Source organism: Benincasa hispida, chromosome 7, assembly GCF_027475165.1.
Source record: "Benincasa hispida cultivar pf3 chromosome 7, pf3_genome.v1.1, whole genome shotgun sequence".
Classification (NCBI taxonomy): domain Eukaryota; kingdom Viridiplantae; phylum Streptophyta; class Magnoliopsida; order Cucurbitales; family Cucurbitaceae; genus Benincasa; species Benincasa hispida.
The window spans coordinates 50,164,404-50,185,944 of NC_143484.1; the positions used below are offsets into that span (position 1 = coordinate 50,164,404).

General features: G+C 33.3%; 2 protein-coding genes across 3 annotated transcripts; one reads left to right on the top strand and one right to left on the bottom strand.

The window, feature by feature from the left end:
• Positions 1–1,757: 1,757 nt before the first annotated feature.
• LOC120081604 (alpha-xylosidase 1-like) lies at positions 1,758–7,594 on the bottom strand. Of its 2 annotated transcripts, XM_039036634.2 has the most exons (4): positions 7,262–7,594; positions 6,493–7,175; positions 2,108–3,987; positions 1,758–2,004 (listed from the first exon to the last, which is right to left on the bottom strand). In XM_039036634.2, the coding sequence occupies exons 1-3, from the start codon at positions 7,501–7,503 to the stop codon at positions 2,117–2,119; spliced, it is 2,796 nt and encodes a 931-aa protein (XP_038892562.2). In that variant the 5' UTR covers positions 7,504–7,594; the 3' UTR covers positions 1,758–2,004; positions 2,108–2,116. The 2 variants fall into 2 exon arrangements, with proteins under 2 accessions (XP_038892562.2, XP_038892561.2); XM_039036633.2 differs by having other exon boundaries at positions 1,758–3,987; positions 7,262–7,567.
• Positions 7,595–19,748: 12,154 nt separating this feature from the next.
• On the top strand, positions 19,749–20,613 carry LOC150035222 (uncharacterized). Its single transcript, XM_090315273.1, has 2 exons — positions 19,749–20,264; positions 20,386–20,613. The coding sequence occupies exons 1-2, from the start codon at positions 19,749–19,751 to the stop codon at positions 20,611–20,613; spliced, it is 744 nt and encodes a 247-aa protein (XP_090171399.1).
• The last annotated feature ends 928 nt before the right edge of the window (positions 20,614–21,541 follow it).

The window sequence follows — 21,541 nt, forward strand, 5'->3', positions numbered from 1 at the left end:
TTTATAAATATATATGTTTGTATTTAATTTATGAAATTAAGTATTACAATCTTATATAATTGTAATAGATTAATTAATTTAAAAAACATATCATTCAACATATTGATAAAAGTAATTTAATCGAAAATTAGTAATAATCTTAATTATAAATATTTGAAAATTGAGTACTTGTAGTTAAAATTAATCTATTAAATGAACGTCGTATTAATTATAATATAATTCTTAGTCACTTTATAAGTAATTAAGTCAACCTTAGTAATTTTAATTTCAACTAAACGATAAAATAAAATATATTTCAATAAACAATATATTATAAAAGAATGAAATATGAGATAAAAATATGATATGTTGTTTAAAAAGAATATTAAAAAAGTTTTATATATTTATAATGAAAAATCAAATTAAAATTAATCTCAATAAATCATACTAGATTATAAAAAAAATAGATAAATAATTATTATTATTGAAAATAACATTTTTTACAAACTAAATTTAACTCATTATGGTTTACTAATCAAATATATTTTAAATATTGTTAGCTAATTAATTAGTTTTTTATGTAAAAAAAAGTAATTATGTTTATTTAACAATTTTTTTATTGTAAATATATGTTAAGCAAATATTTTAATAGATTATTATTGATTTTTTAAATGGTCAAATTGCATATTTATATTAATTTTGTTGAATTGATATTAATTGATTAGTAATTAACTATATTCAAAATGAAATTGTATATACAATAAAAAATAAATGGAGTTGAAAACTGTGAAATAAACATGAATTTTTATATGCGTGTGTTAATTCTAATGTAGAAAATCCTCCAACCAAACGACTTGTCCATGTTTTTGCTTTACATCAAATCCGTGTTTTAAAAGATATGTATGTTTTAGTTTTTGAATATTGAAAATATCTTTAATTTTTAAAAATAGATAAAATATCAATTTATACTCTACTCGAGACATTGTATCAATCTAAAATATGTTTTAAGAGTTGTATTGATTTAAACTATGAACCTTTGTAATGTATAAATTTAAATTCTCCATTATATTTTATTTATAATAATACGTGAGAAACTCATTGCCGTATATATCAATTAAATTCACTGGGTATCATAAAGGAATCAATAAACAATTAGGCATTATTTATTTGGAAATCACAATGCATTTAGTCTAATTGTCCATTTCGTTCAATCATATTTGAAGAAGTCTACATACGTTTCAAAATTAATGCACAATTTTCAAATGTAATCCTAATAAATAGTCTAAATTGTTTGGATTATGAAAATTTAACAGATTAACTGACTAAAATTATAAGTATTTATGGATAAGTTAGTGACTACAAGTTTTGTAGTTCGAATCTCCTACTCTATGTACTAAAAAAATGGAAGAGAATATTCAAGATTTAAATCGATATAATTATTAATTGGGATTGACTGATACAACCCTAAAAAATTATAAATATAAATTGATATTTTAGCTTAAATATACATACACTTAATCTCAAGGCAAATTCCAATCTTTAAAATTTTCAAGCATAATTTTTTTTAGACTTGAAAACTAAACGTATCTATTCTATTTTTTTTTTTTTCGAAAGCATAGAAATCAAATACATTGATTTTTCAGAATTTGGGAGCTAAAGGTAGTTTTCTCAAGATTCTTTCAAACTCATCATCTCAATCAAAATGAGGTCAAAACCAACCAATGAATAATTTTACTAAAATTTTATGTTTTATCTGCAATATATCAATTGGATGCCAATTACCAAAGATATGCATCTACTTTTTCCTCAGCTTTGTTGTCTACAGCATATAATAGTAATTTCCAACAATTTGTTTGAAAAAAAAAAACTACAAAATTCAACCATTACAATGAGGTGGCAATACGTCATTTTTTTGGCCCTCTATTACGAATATTTGCCCAGGCCCAAATCAGAAGATTTCAAAGGCCCAACAACAAGCCCAATGTTACAAATCAAAGCAAAAGGGCCCTACAAGCAGATGAGAACCTGGAAACGAAAACAACAGGATTTATTATTCACAGAATGGATCAATCGATCTAAGTTGATTCCATGGTGAAGAAGGCGAATCACAGAAAAACTAGAATCTTACCCTTCAAATTCAAGAACCCATTTGCCAGGACAGATCGAAGCTTTTCCCAATCGGCAACGACAAACCACTGACTTCAACCATCAAACTTCTTCCTCTTTCACTCTCTTCCCCCAACGGCTCCTGCTGTAAATTTTGCTCCACCGTGGAGGCCGAAACTCCGGCCGCGACCGGATCTCCATTAACAAAGACCTCATTCGCCTTCCCACTTCCATCCAACCCCAAAACAGTAACCTTCTCAACAATCAACCCCTTGTCCAAAGCAAACTGCCCCGCCGCAACTTCCGACCAAATCTTCACATGGCCTTTACTCTTCACACCATAAAATTCCACATACGTCGAAGTACCCTTTTCAATTTTCATCTCCGGTAACTCATCGTTGTCGAGAAACAGATTCCCTCTAGCCTCGCCGTCAGATTTGCCGGCGGGGAAAGTGATAACGAGGTTAAACGGTGTCGCTCGAGCTTCCTTAGAAATCACCCCACCCTGCTGCATCGGCAATATGGCATTCTGATATAAATGAACATTAATCACATGAAGTGGCGCATTGAGTGTCACATAACGCCCTTTCTTCGATACAATCACGTTCGTCATATTAAACAAATCGTACCAAGTCCCCGGTGGAAACAGAGCAGTGACCTCTGTTTTGTTCTGCTCCAGCACCGGAGAAATCATTAAGCTCTGCCCCAGAAGAAACTGTGTGCTAACTCCATAACATTCAGCGTAATTCGGGAACGAGAAGAAAATCGGCCTTGCAATTGGCGCTCCTTTGATATGAGCTTCAAACGACAAAGTGTAAAGATACGGCAAAATCTTGTACCTCATTCCCAATGCATTTCTAGCAGAAATAGCCACTGATTCCCATTGGTAAAGCTCCTGTCTAGGAGAATAGAAATTGGCATGATCTCTAGAGAAAGGGTAAAAAGCACCCACTTCAATCCAACGATTACAAAGCTCTTCTGTCGGCGCGGGATAAAACCCACAAATATCTGATCCCACCATTGGGATACCAAAGATACCAAAATTGAGAACTGTGGAAATGGAGTATTTCAAATCCTGCCATGTTCCTTGATTGTCACCGGTCCAATGGGCGGCGTATTTGCCGGAACCGACGAACGTAGATCGTGAGAGAACAAAGGGGCGTTTTCCTTCCAGCCCTTGAAGGGCTTCGTGTGTAGCAATTGCTTGCGAGAATCCGTAGAGACTGTGAGCGTCGTATTCCAAAACGCCGTTGTAATGAACGGCGCTAGTGGCGATTGTTTTGTACCCAATCGGAACTTGCAATCCTGATGCGTTGATTTTGTAAGGTGCGTCATCCCATTTCGTGTCCGTTATGTTCTTACAATCCAAACAACAAATCCATCCAGGACCAGTGGCATTGGGGCACTGTTTCCCTACCGGAATCGTGCATTTTCCGGTACAGAAATTGGAGGCTTCGTTCATATCAATCCAAAGACCGTTAACCGGAACGAGGTCGTGAAAGCGGCGAATCTCGTCGGCCCACCAGGAGACGGTGGCGGGATTGAGGAAGTCCGGGAAGTGGACGGGGCCGGGCCAAACTTGAGCCAAATAAGGGTGGCCTTGGTGTTTGATGAAGATGTCTTTGGCTATGGCTCTTTGGTAGACGGGATAAGTGGAATTGACGGCGATTCCAGGGTCGATTAAGACGATGTACTTCATGCCGGAGCTGTGGATTTTGTCGAGAAATGATAAGAGAGCTGGATGAGGGTAACTGATTGGATTGAGAGTGAAATCTTTGTGGCCGTCCATATGATCGTCGTCGTTCCAGATTACATCGAGAGGGATTTTGGCCTTTCTGTAATTCTCCACGACGTCTTCGACAACGGAGAGATTCCGGTAGCCCCATCGGCACTGGTGAAACCCTACAAATTTCAGTTCTTCACATGTAAGATTTTTGTTTACTGGTTACTGACATTTCAAGGATGAATATTCGTCCAATGATAAAGAAGAGTTATTGGTCGGGGCCGGAGGAATTTTGTTTCCTCACTCTTTTAAGTACCTTAATTGTGAGTTTGGATGTGCATACAAATTACTGTTGAACTATGAAGGTACGAGTAGCCAATTATTGTTAGGACAAGTACTCTTGCATTCTATTGAACGATTGCTAAAACAAACATGGGATACAAATTTTACAAAATTTTAGAGAAATAAATATTAAAAATATTTTTAGAAAAAAATTTGTGAATTCTGATAGTTATTTAATGGTTAATTTGTGTACTGATGGAACTTAAATTAAAATTAGTGAGTTCATGAAAGTCTTTTAAAATTAGTGAGTTAAGAAAGTCTTTTTGCTTTTTGTAATTCGGGACGTTTGTAGCAATGTGTTAGTAATTATAGTATTAGATTATTTTAGTTGGATTATGATAGTTTGCTTTTGGGTGTAGATTATTTTAATTTGGGTTATAATAGTATGTGTGTGAGATCTAAACTATTTTAGTTTGAGAAAATAGTAAACATGATAGCAAATAATAAAAAAATGATGAATGTAAAATAGTAAAAACCATAATAAATAGTAAATACGGTAGCAAATGGGGTTTTGAAATAGTGTTGACCGAAGTTAATTGGAGGTTTTGAAATAGTTTTTACTATAGCAAGAGGTGATTATTATATTTTGATGATAACCTTTGTCCCAAATGCCCCTTTTAGTTTTTGAAGTTTTGTAAAACATCTATACCATTCTTAAATTTCTTGCTTTGTTATAAAATTTCATCGATGTTTTCAAAAACTAAACCAAAGTTTAAAAAATAAAAAAAGTAGTGTTTGTTTTTAAAATTTGATTAAGCATTCATATAGTGTAACTTAAGAAATATGTAAAACAGTGGAAGAAATCGAAAGGAAATAAACTTAATTTTTAAAAACCAAAAACAAAAAATTGAATGGTTACTAAGCGTAGTTTAAGTGATTTAATTGAAATCAATTGGAGAATAAAAATTGTAATACATATATAAGCTTAACGTCCAGTTTGATAAACTTAAAATGAAATTCGTTAAAATTGATATAATATTACAAGTTTATAAGTAAAATGTGATTTTTCACAATTTTTTTTTGATAATTTACATTCTAGAAGAAAAGTTTAGTAATAAATTATACTAGTTACCATCTCAAAGATGGATGGTTTAAATCATATCAATTATCATCTAAAAGTGGGATTTTGTTTTGGATTATTTCTTTTACAAAATACATAATATATATATATATCAATAACCGTTCTTTAAATTGAAAAAAATACAAAACAGAGAGTAAAACAAAGCTTGAAAGGTTTCCTTTCCCCAACTTCCATTTGTTTTTCTAGATAGGATTTTAAAAGATTATAAATGCACTTGTCTTTTGCAATTATATGATTTGAAAAAGGATGGATTCATGAGCTAATCAAGTCTTTTGAAACACTTTTAATTTGGACCTCTAATTACTTTTAATTGAAGGATATATGTCCTAATTTATTGTTTAATGAAAATATTGACCATCATTAAATTTATTAATAAAATAAAAGTAAATTATAATATCTACTAGTATAGGCCTACAACATTAACTCCCTTCACATGTTGCTATGATTCCATGAAAGCTTACCCTTAAAAAAAAACCACTTTAGGGTATGGACCATCCCCATCCCCTTTCCCTTTCCCTTTCCCTTCCCATTAATCACCAAACCAAACCCACCTTTTCCCCTCCTCCATACGACACATCAAAACATAACCACAAAAACACTTTTGACAAAAATCACCTTCTTCACCTTCATACAATATCAACCTATGAGGTTATAATGCTTTCTTCCTAAGTTAGCTATTGCATCGAATGGTTAACATGAACATAACTCTGATAATTAATCTGTACTTTTCTTTCTTTAGTTACAAGTTCGTTGATGGGTGAGTAATTGATTTTCTATTAAATTGTAGTCGAGAAAGTTAGAATTTAGTTTCTATGGTTCGATAAAACATTCATGAATAGTCCCACGATAGAGAGTATGTATGGGGATATTATCAAATCATAAAGACTATTTATGAGATTTTATCATATTATAAGTATTAAATTATAACTTTTTTTTTTTTTTTTTTCAAATTATAGAGACTAAATTTGTAATTAAAACATTGATTTTTCAAAAATATTTTGTATTGTTGGTTATACGTTTAAAAATGGAACGTGGAAATGGAATAGTATAGGTCTCATTTGGTAATTGGTGACCATTTTGTTTTTGAATTTTGGTTTTTGAAAATTAAGTTTATTTTATCTTAATTTTTTCTACAAGAAATCTTAATTAAATTCGAAAAATAATAATAAATTTAGAGTTGAGAGATATAGAAGTGTTTATAGACTTAATTTTATTTATTTTTTCTAAAAAAATCAAATAGTTAGGGCGTAATGATACGTACCGAGAGCCCAATAAGGCATGGGAGCCGGCCGGCCCACAAATGCCGTATACTGATCAACAACGCTCAACGGCGAAGGCCCTGCAAAGAAGTAGATATCAAAAACACCGCCAATTATCTTATACGTCAACGAATTCCCTCTGTAAAACACATCCATCCCATTGCTATTCAGAATCAAAACGCCGTGAGCCTTTGCCTCTCCGCCGCCGCCGTTCCTCAGGTCCATGTACACTGGGTGGGACCCGTAGAGGTCGGTGTTCAAAGTCACCGCCGCCACGTCGGTGGTGTAAAGAGTGTAAGGATCATTCGGCTGCAGTTTCATCCCTTTCGGCTGTGTGTTCTCTCCCAGCCCATACACCGCCGCCGTTTCCGGCAATTTGGTTGAAATTTCTAAATATTGGTCCTTAAACACCAGGCTGTTAAACGGGTCGGATTCGTCGGAACCCGAATCGAAAAGAGTCTCCCCATTTGACTTCCTCTTCACCGCAAAGCTAAACGGGTCGGCGGCATAGCTGAAAATCAGCTCCGAACCGGAATATTCTGAAATGGTTACGTTGTTTTTGGGGAAAACGATGGTACCTCTCGGCGGGGGAGGGTTTTCTCTCGGTAACAAATTGTACGGAACTTCCCATCGTTTCTTCTTCGCGTCTGTTATATGGACTCTCAAACGGTCCTCTGTTTCGTGCCTGTAAAAATCAAATGATTAAAATCAACCAAAATGAACCCAAAATTGAAAATTATAAACTAATGGGATTTCAGAATTTCAATGTACTTCACAAAGAGCTGCAAGAAGGTAATATCGGAGCCGTAAATTTGGGTTTTGGTTTTGACTTGGAGGAAGCCGAGAATGCCGCCACCGGGAGCCTCGCCGACGGAAATCAGCCGGTACCCATTGCCTATTTTCTTGGGCGGTACGACGGCGACGGCTGATTTCAGGCCGAAGTTGGAGAGAACAGAGAGGAAAAGGGAGAAAAGAAACAGAGCATGAAATGAGTGAACATGCAATGCCGCCATTGGAGCTTGGAGAAATATAGCACTGCAGTGTACTATTTAAGAAGACCAGAGGAAGATGATTGAAAATAAATATAATAAATAAATTGTCATTTTATTAAGATAATTTATTTTTTTCGGGTCATAAAATTACAACATTTTTACACAAGTTGTCTATTTTAGCAACCCGTGACATGAGATATTTGCTTCAAGTAATGTATAAAATTTTAATTCCATTTCTTTGCAGTTTAGATTTTGCAAGTTGGTTTCTGAAGTTGTAACCGTAGTCTATTATGTCCCCTTATTTTTAAAATAAAAATTCATTAATTTTAAGTGAAATGTAAGGTAGCTCCATTAACATTCAAATGAGTTACTAACCTATAGTGATTTGAATCTATCTCTATTGTACTAAAAATATTCGATGACATTTTATTATTTAATTTTTATAATGCATCATTATAGTAATTTATTTCTTTTTAAAGAATATCGCATTGATTAGATTTGGTGAGAGGCAGAGATGATTTGAGCACCAAAATATGCTAGGTTTGATATATCATAATTTCTAACTTAGTTGAGACATACTTGTTTGCTAAGATAATATTTATTATTATCAATGATTGGTTTGTACAAAAGTTAGAGAATGTAGCCTTGTCTTCTCAAGTCAAATTAAGTATATTAGAGAAAAAAAAAAAGTCAAATGATATATATATTTTTTTTCTTAATACAATACAAGTGGAGTATAAGATAAAATGTGTATGCCAATTATCGTTGATTTATGTTCATTTTAGGCCAAACAAGAGAAATCCACCATTAAAAAGAGAACTCGATCTCTCAAAAGAACACAAGTTTTATATTTTCAAAGGATAATCAAAAGCTTCTTATTACAACCCTAAATTAGTTATTTATAATCATATAAGAAAATAAGACAATTAACTAAATAATTCTAATTAAACACTAACTAATCTAAATTAACAACTAAACAAAGATTAACTAAAATATACTAATTATCCTAATTCTCCTCATCATCTTACAACTATATGTTAATAGATATTTGTTCAAACAAGTCTCAATATGTATTATTCTAAAGAAAAAAGAATGATAGTGTGGCTTGGTCCAACTTACTCATAGTGGAAAGATGGGATATGCACTAAAAAAAAAGTGGATACCATTTCGCATGTGAAGGGGAGGGGAGACCAAACTATAGTCAAATAGATGAAGATAAGATGGATGAGTGGTGAAAATAGTTATGGAATACAAACATCCCTAATAACTAAACTTGACTAAACATCCCAAGTTTATTAGGGATGTTTGGATGGAAAGCTTTCTAAGAGATTTTCATTATTGGGAAACTTTGAGAAGGGGAGAAATTAAGATTAAGAGATGTTTGAGATGGCAGTTGTGATAAAAGGATGTTACCCACAAAATAGGGTTTTGTAAACACGACAAGGAAATATGTGAATCGACACTCCATTTTATTAATTATAAAGATTGACTGAGATGGTCGATTTATATAATGTGGTGGTTTGTGATGAATGTATAGAAAGAAAAATGTCTTAATTCTTCATAAGTTTGGATAGTTTGAAGGAAAGGAATAGAATTATGACTATTTAGAAAATAATAAAATATTAAATTCTAAAAAGCACACATTGCGGGCTATGTTTAGGGATTATTTATTATTAGTTTTGATAATCAATTGATCATTTTTACATACACATAAACTATAGTCAAATAGGTGAGAATAATTATAAACCCAAGACGACAACACCCAAGCACTAAATCTGAGAAGCATGGCAAGAGAAAAAATAACTTAGAGACTTGCAGAAGGGAATTTGAAATGATAGCTAATGAATGTTGTTGAGGGTTGTCCAAGGCTCGGACCTGTGGAAGGGCCCAAATCTAAGGACATTTTAGAACTCTCGAAAGTATGACTAACCTCTAGGGTTTCGCACGTCTCCAAATGAAAGGTCAAAGTCTCAAATTGAGCCTGTTGTGCTGAGCTTGATCCCTATCACAAAAAGGATAATATTCAAATCGAGCTCACTCGCTAAAAACCTGTAATCTTGAGAATTATATCTATGCTGACTGATGTTGTCAATATTGCACAACTCTCAAGCGGATGTCAAGCAATGGACTTTATAAATAGTCTCATTCCTTCACTTCAATGAGTTAAAAATACTCTAGGCCTAAGTGCTTAGTTGAACAAAACACTTGTTATAAATTTATACAAGCCTCATGTATGTATATCAACCTTCTCATGAATTGAATATCTTGTCAAATAATGTTGTAGTTAAACAGGTTTTTAAATATTTAAACTAATCAAATGAATTAAAAATTGAAAAATTTTCACAGATAAAAAAAATGTCAAACTATTTATAGAAATAGCAAAAAAAAAAAAAAAAAACTTCAATCAGTGTCTATTAGTGATAGACTTCTATCAGTCTCTATCAAAGAAAGTTAAAATTTTGTTATTTTGTATAAATAGTTTATCTTATTTTCCTATTTTTGAAAATTCCCATAAAAATTTGTAAATATTTTTTTTAAAGAATAATTGGCAATATTAATTATTAGTCTTTTTAAAAAAGTCAATATATTTTTTGTTTAGTTTCTATTTGGTCCATTGGTTTCAAAATACAATATTTTTAGTCCCTAAGTTTCGAGTTTTGTTTCAACTTAGTCCCCAAATTTCAAAATTTTACTATTGAAATTTAAGTTTTGTTTCAATTTGGTTCCTAGACTTCAAGATTTGCATTTTTTAACCTCGACTTTTCACTAGATACTCACATTTGGTCTTGAGTGTTAATGTCTATTAATTAGTTTAAATAATTAAAAGAATTACATCTTACTATTTTTCATAACTGTTAAAATTAAATTTAAAATTAATTATAGAAATTAACCCCAAAGATTGAAATAGAGTATTTAGTGAAAAATCGAGATTAAAAGTATAAAATTTAAAGCTTATAAACTATATTGAAACAAAACTTTAATATGAAGGATAAAATTATAAAAATTTGAAACATAGGGATAGATTTAAAATCAAACCCAAAGCTTAAGTACTAAATGAGTAACATTTTGAAATTTAAAGATCAAAAGGAAATTAGACCCAAAATCTAGGGACCAAAACATATACAAAATTTGTCAATATTTATTTTTTCTTTTTCTTCTTAAGTTCAATTGTCAAAATCTCTACTATATTAAAATGAGCTATATGGGGAGAATATTTCTATCCTCATTTTGCGATCCTAATTGCTCCAAAATTTGATGATTTTTTTTAATTAGATTTTTGTTTTCAACAAATTAGCCTCCTACGAAGAGGCAATGCATGAATAGAGGAGAGAGGAAAACAATATGAAGAGTGAGAGAGGAGAGAGTGAAAGACTTAAGTATAAATTGTATTCCCACCTCTTTGTAACTAAAAACAATTTTATTTGTACTCTTTAGAGTTTTTGTTAATATTTTTAACTTTTCTTTTCCAACTTTCAACTTTTCAGACAAATACAATAACTGGTAAAGAAAATGTATCATTTCGTATTGTGAATAAGTAATTTAATTTTAACCTCACATAATAACTAAATATTTTTGAAATCAATAATAATCACACCTTTTCATCTATCATCGAATCTTCTTGATGTATCTCTTCACATAAAAACTAAAATTTAAATAGGCACTGTTGAGGTTGATGTCCTAAATCTCGTTGGTCATGTAGTTTGTAATTGTAATGTACAAAAAATTTTATTTATTTAATAAAATATGAAACATTTTATTCAACATTTAGTAGCATTAACCCACAAAACCAATAAACTAATATTTGAAGTTATTTTCTATAGCTTAAACATGTATGCAGAGACTGTTGGGATTGGTGTCCTAAATCTCTTGTAATCTCATAGTTTGTAAACTTTATATAAACATGTTGTTGTTAATAAAATAACTGTTATTTTATAAGCATATACTCAATCCAATAAACTAAGATCCGAGGTTATTTCATGTAATTTAAACAAGTACGTAGAGACATACAAATGGATCTTGTTTAAATAATAACCTAAACGGTATGTAGTAGATGGATAAGGTTGGGTACCTTATCCTGGTGACACTACGGATACGATCCGCTTTGTAGATGTTACAAGTGTTGTAAGTGCTACTAATGATTTGATTCTGATCCTTCATATAGATACATGTGAGCGGGGTATCCTATACAAAGAGTTTATATAAGACTGGACCACGAAATGATTAATCTCTTTATATAACGCCGTTAATAATAGAGACTTACATTTCGTGACCATAGGCGACATGACTTGAATCCTGAGTGAGTTATGAACTCCTGCTCATGAAGGCGGTCCTTTGATTTCTATGGGTGAGAGTGGCCAAATTGCCAACTCAACAAGCCTACCATTTTGGGGATTTATCTGATTGGCAAGTTGGGAACACAACTACATGAGACGAAATTCACTTCTTCTCCGATGCAGGGGAAAGTAAAAAAATTGCTCCTTTAAGGGCTGATTCTGGGGCTTGTGTTGGGGTTGATGCCCTAAACTCTCGTAGGGTCCTGTAGTTTATAAACATATGTATGAACAAATGCTAGTGATGTAATAATATGAGATATTTTCTTCACTGTTGTCTATGAAACATGAGATGTTTTATTTGCATTTACCACAAAACAATAAACTAAAATCCCTGGTTATCGTTGTAACTTAAGTATGTATGTGGAGACATACATGTGGATCATGCCTTAAGTGATAACCAAAATGGTCTATAGTATATGGATATAGGAGGAAAACCTTATCCTGGTGACACTACGGATGCAGCCCGCTTTGTAGAAAGTTACAAGTGTTGTGATGTGTTACAGATGGTCTGATCCTAATCATTCATGTGGAGAATGCGAGTGGGGGGGTCCTATATAAAGGAGTTTATATAAGACCAGACCACAAAATATTTAGTCTTATTGTATAACGTCATTTATGACAGAGACTTCATTTCATTAGGATGACCATAGGTAACATGACCTTAATCCTGAGTGAGTTGGGAACTCCTACCTTTGAGGGCGGTTCTTTGATTTACATGGGTGCGAGTGGCCAGATTGCCGAATCAAACTACCACTTTGGGGATTCTTCTGATTGGGGAGCTGAGAACTCAGCTACACAAGATTAAATTCACTTCTTCCCTGAAGTAAGGGTAAGTAGATAGATTGCTCCCTTAAGGGTTGATTCTAGGGCTTGAACGATGTGGTGCCACACACCTTCTCAAGGCTCGAGAGGTGTCCACTCATAGTAGAATTATGATATATTGTTCATTAGAGGGATCAGTGGTACTTAAGGAGTTAGATGTGACTATAGGGGCAAAATAATAAATTGGCTGAGCTGTACTTACGAGCATCTGTGAAAGGTTATCGTATTGTTGACTGGTTATATCCGATGGACACAAAAATATATCTGTAGTGAGAAGAATGCAGCTGCCGTTCTTTAGTGAAGTGCCCGACAGTTAACGGATGGTGGATCTCGTGACTAAAGAGATTAGTTAGCTATTCACGTACTGTTGAAGCTTCAAGCTGTAGGTCCATAAGGTCCTCTTGGTAGCACAATAGATTCAAGTTGAGAATCAATTTTTGGGTTAGTTTGAAGTGTTCAAATTGACAAGAGGGGGTTTAATTATATATGGTATGATTAAACTAGTTCAATTATATGTGATATAGTTGACATGATGTATGCGATACATTAATTGGAGAAAAATGATATAAATATGATTTATATCAAGTAAAGGAGAAAAGGACTATGGTTTAAATGTTGCATATGATTTGATATTAAAACTATAGGTTATAAATAGAACATGATAAGCTAGTTATTATATTTATTTATAATTATATTAATTATGAGATAATTGTAAGCGGTTTCTTCTTTAACCGTGCGTGAAGTGGGAGGTTTTATTTAGTTTTCATAACTGACGGATAAAATGAAATTTTTTTTCATTTTGTAAGAATCGCTTCATTCGAGTACACAGTCAATCGTTTAGCTCACGAGAGACTAGCGACAACTTTAAGTGTTTGTTTAAACGATCGTGTACACGCGCCATTATCTAAGCGATCGTTTAGCATTTTACTAAATGATCGCGTGGCTAGCGAGTTTGTCTAAACGATCGTGTAAACGATCAAACCCATGTTACTAAACGATCGTGTACTTTTACTAAACGATCAAGCACCACAGTCTATATGATATACAATATCCTTATCCCACTTGCTTGGTCGTATAGTGCGATCGTTGTTTCCTCTTTCACTCTACCAAATCCAACAGAGCCTACACCTCCTAGATTCTTACTTCGAGAATACCAAAGTTACTGAGTGGTGGTGTCCGAAAGGTTGCCGTTCGTGGAGAAGATTATTCGTGGTTGACTAGACGATCCACTAGATGATTGGGTTGGCGTTCTAAGCAATAGTGAGAGGTTGTTGTTCCAGACTCCACGAGAGCGAGAGAAAGTTAGAAGAAACGTTCTTCAAAGGTAAGTCTCTTATTACTTTTGTATTTAATTTATGAAAGCATGCCGTAATTTGTTAGTAGATGCATAACTAGTTTGTATGTTTGTGAATGCTTATAATTCTGTCACAATGAATTTGGAACGATCTTGCTTCCGCTCATAGGTTCTCTTTGATAAGAGTTCCTTAAGCTTGAACATAGTGGCCACACCCTCTCCTGGCCTGAGAGGGACTTGGTCATAGTTGGACTATGACTTATTATTCATTAGAGGGATTAGTGGTAATTTTGACCCAGCTGTACTTACGAGCAACTTGTGAAGGGTCATCGTACTGTTGATTGGTTATATCCAATGGACACAGAAATTTATCTATAGTGCGAAGAGTGTAGCTGTTCGATCTTTAGTGGAATGACCGGTAGTTAACAAATGTTGGGTAATTTAATTAAAGAGTTTAATTAATTATCCGAGTACTGTTGGAGCTTCAATCTACAGGTTCATAAGGTCCCTTCTGTAGCTCAATAGAGATTTAATTGAGAATTATTTTGGGATTAATTTGAAGTGTTCAAATTAATTGAGGGAATTAATTATATATGAGATATAACTAATATAATGTATTTGATACATTATAATATAAGACAATATGAGAGGAATTTAAATATGATTCAAATACTAATTATATGAATGAGATTCATGTACTTACACTTAATATAAATATGATTTATATTAAATACCATGAATAAGTTGAGATGAATTAAATATTTGAGTATGATTCAAATATTAATTATATGAATGAGATTCATATAAATGAATTTAATATAAATGTGATTTATATTAAATACCATGTATTGTTGAGAGAAAATACACCTATAGGCTATAATGTATTTGATGCAGTATGTAACTATAGATTATGTGTTATATTGGATATAACATATTGTTTTTATACATATAATAAGGTTGTTATTATATGTATAATTATTATTAATTTAGTTTTATTAAATTAATATTAATTAATTGAAGGGAGGGAGTTATAACTTTCTTCCCTCATTTTCTCTCAGTCAATTACGTGGGTTGTGTAAGAGAAGAAGATGAATTTGATTTATCTTCTTCCTAAAAACCCTAAGTTTTCCTTTAGTATTGCATGCTATAATTTATGTAAATGCATATCTTGTTCTTGTTTAACTGTAAAACTTATATTCAATGAAAAATAGAAATTGGGACGATCTTACTTCCGCTCACGGTTCTCTCCTCATAGAGTTCCTTCAATTGGTATCAGAGCCAGGTTGCTGGTTATTTGATCCCAGATTTCATTCTGTTTCATATGATGAATGATTGTGAATGTGGTTTTTGTTGATGGATGTTTCGGGATATGATACTCTGTTTTAAGGCTTTATTTATTTACAAATTTGGTTTGTAAAGGTCCCTGGTTTGGGCATATTCTTGCTATAGAGTCTGTAATTCATAAGTTTGAATAGCTCGTGCTGTTTTCGGGGAGCTTCAAAGAAATGTTGTAGAGCATTGTTACGATGAAGAAGATGAAGCAATTCTATAAGATCGTGTAGCTGCGTGCAACTTTTGTTAAACGATCATGTAGCTTTTGCTACATGCATTTGCTAAATGATTGTGTAGCATATTCTAAACGATAGTGTAGCTAATGCTACAAGATCGTGTAGACTTTGCTACACGATCACTGCAGAGAGTTCATTGAAAGGCGGTTTGATTCGAGCGGTTCAAGGCCTGGTTCACATGTTTCGAACCAAAGGACTCTTGCTTATGTAGTAGATAGCATTTTAAATTTCCTTTAAGGTGTCCCATCCCAATTCATTAACTGTTTGTATTAAATATACATATAATGTATGTTTTTTTTTCTTATATGTCATATTGTATGTCATATAGAATCAAAACCCACCATAGGTTATGCATTTAATTTCGTGCATCATTTATATTATAAATATTATAGTATATGTATATGCATGATTTAATTTTATAGCATGCTGATGCATTATATAATATTAGTGTTATACTATATACTTGCATGCATAAATAACATAGCCATGCATCATTTATATTATAATCGTTATAATATATAGTTTGAATGAATGCATGTAATGTATGTTATTTAATTTCATTACTTTGTTATATATAAGTGTTATGTATATGTAGTAATGAAATGAACATTGCATAATATATGACATTACTTTAGGTAATCTTATAAACGTTATAATTTTATAAAGTACGTCAATCAATGCAATGTAGGTAAAATTAAGAATTGCGTACAAACTTAGGTAAAATTATTTTTAAAATAGTTTAAAAATATGGTTCACATAGACCTAAGTTCACAAATTTCTAATGAGATTAGAAATTAGATTAATCTTTTTAAATCGGTTTAATAGGACTAAATTTATTTCAATAAAAGATTAAAATTGTAGCAAACATATATATAAGGGACCTTTTATCTAAGGCAGATTCTGTCTAGGTTGGGGTACTTAAGATGACGGAAACTTCACACCCCTACCTAGGAACCAACCTAGAAAGGCGAATTAGATAGATTTTCTACAAGCATGCAATTGTTGATTAACATTTGTTAAAGTGTTTAACGAATATAAATCAAAATTGTTTAACTTTCTAAAATAAATGTTACTTTTGGGAAACTTAAACAATCACTTAGTAAAAATAATTAGTCGTATTTTTCCTAAGTAAATTAAACTCTAGGTTGTTAAAATACTCAGTGAGAGGAAAAGATGTATATGATACATCAGTTTTTCCACTCACGTTTCTCCCTTAATATTCACACCGTGAGATTCATGCTTGGCCTTGAGGCGCTCTAGGAGCGTCCCTCTTTGGATGGTGTTTGCATGGGTCAATATCAAGGTGAATGGAGAGAGGATTAGTCGGTTTTTCCATTCTTCTTATAGTTGCTCACATAAAGCCCACCATCTTTAGGCTTCAATTACTCCAAGTATGAGCTGCATCTCATGCAACTATCTTCCTTGCATGATGGTCTGCAATATATTGAGAAGATTGGAGTGAATTTGAGGCAATGCAATCGGTAGAATTTTTGCTGAAAAATTCGTGTGAAGAAGATGTTCTTCAAGTGGGTTGCTGCTGTGAGTTACTCTCTAAATTCCCTTAATTCAAGCTTATTTTGAGTCCCACAACTCAATCTAAAGCTCCAAGAGGATAGTAGGGAAGATTTTGAGGTGGTCTACAACGAGATTTGGAGAGATTTGTAGCTGAAAATCAAGCTTTGAAGAAGTTCTACAAATGTATGACTTGAAACCCATTTATTAATGTGTAAGCATGCTTTAATTTCTGCCAAAATTAATGAATTAAAGTGCTTATTGAACCTTGTTGCTTTCGTTGCTTACTGATGCAATCCAACAATTGGTATCAGAGCATCATATAACATTCAATTCGGTTTAATTTTGGCATGGTGGGTGTTTTTCATGAGTTATATGAAACTGCTGCACTGATATGGTTTTTTGTATTTTGGCATTTATTTTCTCTTTGATTTCTCGATTAAATTTGTAATTAGCTCTTGTTTGATGAGCTTATATGTGTTCTCAAGAGTCTGTAATTTATTTGGAGTCATTAGAGTTGAAATTAAGATGTAATTGAAGAAAGAAGTGGAGAAGGCCAAGTTGCAAATTCCAGTTTTTCAACCTTTGTTCATATCATAATTGAGTTTCAGTGCTAAACGATCGTTTAGCTACGGGAGCTAGACGATGTGAAGAAATACTAGACGATTGTGTAGCTTTGGGTGTTGATCGTTGAGGTATTGTACGCTAGACGATTGTATACCTGCGGGAGCTAAACGATGCGTTGAAGTGCTATGCGATGGCACTACATGATCGTGTAGCTTTGCGTGGGAGCTAAAGGATGCGTTGAAGTGCTATGCAATAGCACACATGTTCATTTACCTTTATGCGGCAGCTAAATGATGCGTTGAAACGCTATTCGATAGCACTATTCGATCGTGTAGCTACACATACGCTAAACGATCAACAAGAGGCGCTATGTGATGACACTAAGCGATTGTGTAGTATTTTTCTGTGCTAGACTATGGCATTTCACGATAGTGTTAGACACTAAGTGATCGTGTAGCATTGTCCGACACTTGACGATGGTGCTATGCGATAAAAGGAAGACACTACACGATCGTATAGCTTGGTCAGGTGCTATACGATGACGCTACACGATCAGGAAAACGCAAGATGATGGTCGTCAATGCTAAACGATGAGCCTTAGTGAGATATTGAGCATGGAGCGAGAGTAGCCAGTTCGACCGGTTCTCTTGAGGTCTGGTCCGGTTCAGACTTTACTGGTTTGGTTTAGATGATTCGGGTCCGGTTAAAGCTATTTGGGTTCGTTTTGGAGTGATTCGAGCGGTCTGAAAGCAGTTCAGAAGCTATTTTATAATAATTAGGCTTTTGTTTCCTTGTTTATGCCAAAACTAAATTCGTATAAGTTAGTGTTTAATTGTTTATGCATGTGATGAATGCAATAATTAAATGATTATTGTATATGCATACAATATGCCATGTAGATTTAAAACCCCACCATAGGAAGCATGTTACATGCATTGAAAGTATGTTATAAAATGTTATAATATATAGTATGCATGTTAGAGTTTTTTTTTATTTAATATAATAGTTATATTAGATTTGAATGCCTTTTTTGTATGTTTTGGATGTTTAATATGTCTAAAATTTTGTAAGCTGTTACAAAATTGGGTTAGACGTTTAAAATCCATAACGAAGAACAGTTGCATGCTCACTTAGGTTAACAACTAGTTTTAATTGTTAAAATATATTGTTGCCTTATAAAATTAGGTTACAAACTCAAATCGATTCATAAACCTGTCTAAGGCTGAGGGTATTTAACTTGACGGTCTACGGAACACCTCCTACCTGGGGATTATGGCTGAATTATTTAGTGTTGGTAACTAGTTTTATGATCATATGTGAGCGATGTGAGGTAATAAAATGGTTTATCACCTAGACATCGTAGGTTTAAATCCATTTATAAGTGTTATACTTGGACAAACCACTTAGACTTAGGGTTGTTTTTATTAGCCGAGAAGAACCTAAGTATAAATTTACCCAAACATATAGAACACTTCAGTGGGAGATTAACAATTATTAGCTCTCAATTCCTTAAGAGTTCACACCGTGAGATCCATGCTCGGCTTCGTGTCATTTTTACCGCGACTGCTCCGTTTGGAAAGTGTTTGCATGGGTCAATAACAAGATGAATGAGGGAAGTAGTTCATAGTAAGTGGGTGAAGGAAATGTGTCAACATTGTCCTACGATCTCCTCCATTAGTTTTAATCGTGAGATTCCTTTGTTGCGCCTGCTGTCGTTTTTAGGCGGCACTAGCTAGTCATTAACCACGATGTTCCCCTCGAAGGGTTGTAACATAGGATTCGGAACAACCCAGGCTCCAGTAAAATGAATAGGGTCTTATAGTTCCGTCTTGGGTATTGTCTTCTATTTTAGGGGCATAGTCGTACCATTCTATAAGATCTGAAAAATGGCGGGTCTACACTTACAAGAATTACTAAATGTTAGTAAAGATCTTGATCGAAAACGAAAACCAAAAGAATTATAGGAGTAAAGAGTTATTCTGATATAGTATTTGGTCAAGAATTTTCTTGCTTCTGTGAAGGAATTCTTGACTGCCCTTCAGTGGAAATTATTCTAAATCACTAAAATATCGTTGCAAATAAATAATGGTTATGGGTACATTATTATTACTTTGCTAAAACTTGATTGGATTTAAAAGTATCACTTATAGAATTGTTTATAATTTCAAAATGACGAGTTCGATAATACAATTGTTGGCATCAGATAAACTGATTGAGGATAATTATGTGACCTGGAAATCAAATTTGAACATTATACTAGTGATAGACGATTTACGGTTCGTCTTAACAGAGGATTGTCTTCCCATTCTGAGCTCTATCACAAATCGAACTGTTCGGGATGCGTATGATAGATGGATCAGGGTAAATGATAAAGCCGATGCTTATATCCTCGCCAACTTATTTGATGTTTTGGCGAAGAAACATGAGTATATGGGTACTGCCAAAGAGATTATGGAATCTCTACGAGGGATGTTTGGACAACCGTCCTTCACCCTGAGGCATGATGCTATCAAGTACATTTATAACAGCCGTATGAAAGATGAGGCCTCTGTTTGTGAACATGTCCTGGACATGATGGTCCACTTTGATGTGGCAAAGGTAAACGACGCAGTTGTTGATGAGAGAAGTCAAGTTAGTTTTATTCTAGAATCTCTTCCGAAGAGTTTTCTGCAATTCTGCACTAATGCACTCATGAATAAAATAGAATATAACTTGACTACTCTATTGAATGAGCTACAGGCTTTCCAGACTATGTTGAGAACTAAAGGTCTGGAATCAGAAGTAAATGTTCCTACTTGTTGAAAAGAGAGGAATTTCTTCCAAGCCCGATGTTGCCTCCTCTTCACAGAGTAAAAGTATTCCTGCGAAGAAGGACAAAGGGAAAGAGAAGAAGAAACCCGTTGGCAAGAAAAGCAAGAAAAACGCTATAGAAAAAGGGAAGTGTTTCCACTACAATGAAGAAGGGCACTGGAAGAGAAACTGTCCTCAATACATTGCTGAGAAGAGAGTAGAGAAAGCTAAACAGAAAAACTAGTTCCTGAGGATCGCTTACTCAGCTTGACCAGTGGGAGATGTTGCTGCTTGATCTTACTTGCTTTTGTGATCTTGTAAAGAACATAATGTATATATATATTTTTTTTTATTGTAAATGAAGTGTTCATTTTTAGAAATTATGTTTGTTCTAGCAACTTCTGCTAAGAATCAAACTGTTAAAAGCCACTTGCAAATATTCAGATATTTAAAATTGGCTAGATCAAAGTATAGAAAGTTTAAAGATTTCTAGATCTGACTGTTAACAAAGAGTTATTAAAACAGGTCAAATGCGTCTTACTCAAAGAGTTGAGAGTATCTCAATGTAGTGGGAGGAAAGTATGACTTCCTGATCATTATTGAGAATTAGATGCATTCCCCATATAGTTTAAGAAGAAGCCTATTGTACACTAACATGTTTACAATGATTCTCTCGGCTAAAGTGTTTGAGAATCACCTAGTAAAGACTAGGAATACCAGGTTTATAACCTAGGGCAAGTGGGAGAAATATCGGGTATTGGATATCGAATGGTAAACCATTGGTATGGGATACCCTATTTTATTGTATTTCTCTATTAAACTCAAAAACTCAGTTTTATATATTGGATATATAAGTTACCACTAGAGTTTTAGTCCAAGTGGGAGTTTTTTGGGTTTTATGTTCTAAAACTCGTGGTTTGTTGATAGCTGGTACAAATACAAGTTATTGCTGCCTTTTATTTAGAACTATGCTGACAAGCAAAATATGCGGTGATAATACTAAGAATTCATGTGAAAAATGAGCTTGCGTCGATCAACATTGAAAATCTCGGTTAACCCAATATTATGCGTTATTCTACATCAAAATGTCTATTTTTGTAGCTATCGTAGGAATTAATTGCATGTGGTGAATCCCAGTCCATGGCAAGGGTGATCACATATGTTCATCACAT

Coding starts and splice junctions, on each gene's coding strand:
- LOC120081604 (XM_039036634.2), bottom strand. CDS start 7,503: ATGGCGGCATTGCATGTTCACTCATTTCATGCTCTGTTTCTTTTCTCC. Junction 7,176..7,261: donor TTCTTGCAGCTCTTTGTGAA/GTACATTGAAAT, acceptor TGATTTTTACAG/GCACGAAACAGAGGACCGTT. Junction 3,988..6,492: donor CATGCCTTATTGGGCTCTCG/GTACGTATCATT, acceptor TGAAATTTGTAG/GGTTTCACCAGTGCCGATGG.
- LOC150035222 (XM_090315273.1), top strand. CDS start 19,749: ATGACGAGTTCGATAATACAATTGTTGGCATCAGATAAACTGATTGAG. Junction 20,265..20,385: donor TTCTGCAATTCTGCACTAAT/GCACTCATGAAT, acceptor CTTGTTGAAAAG/AGAGGAATTTCTTCCAAGCC.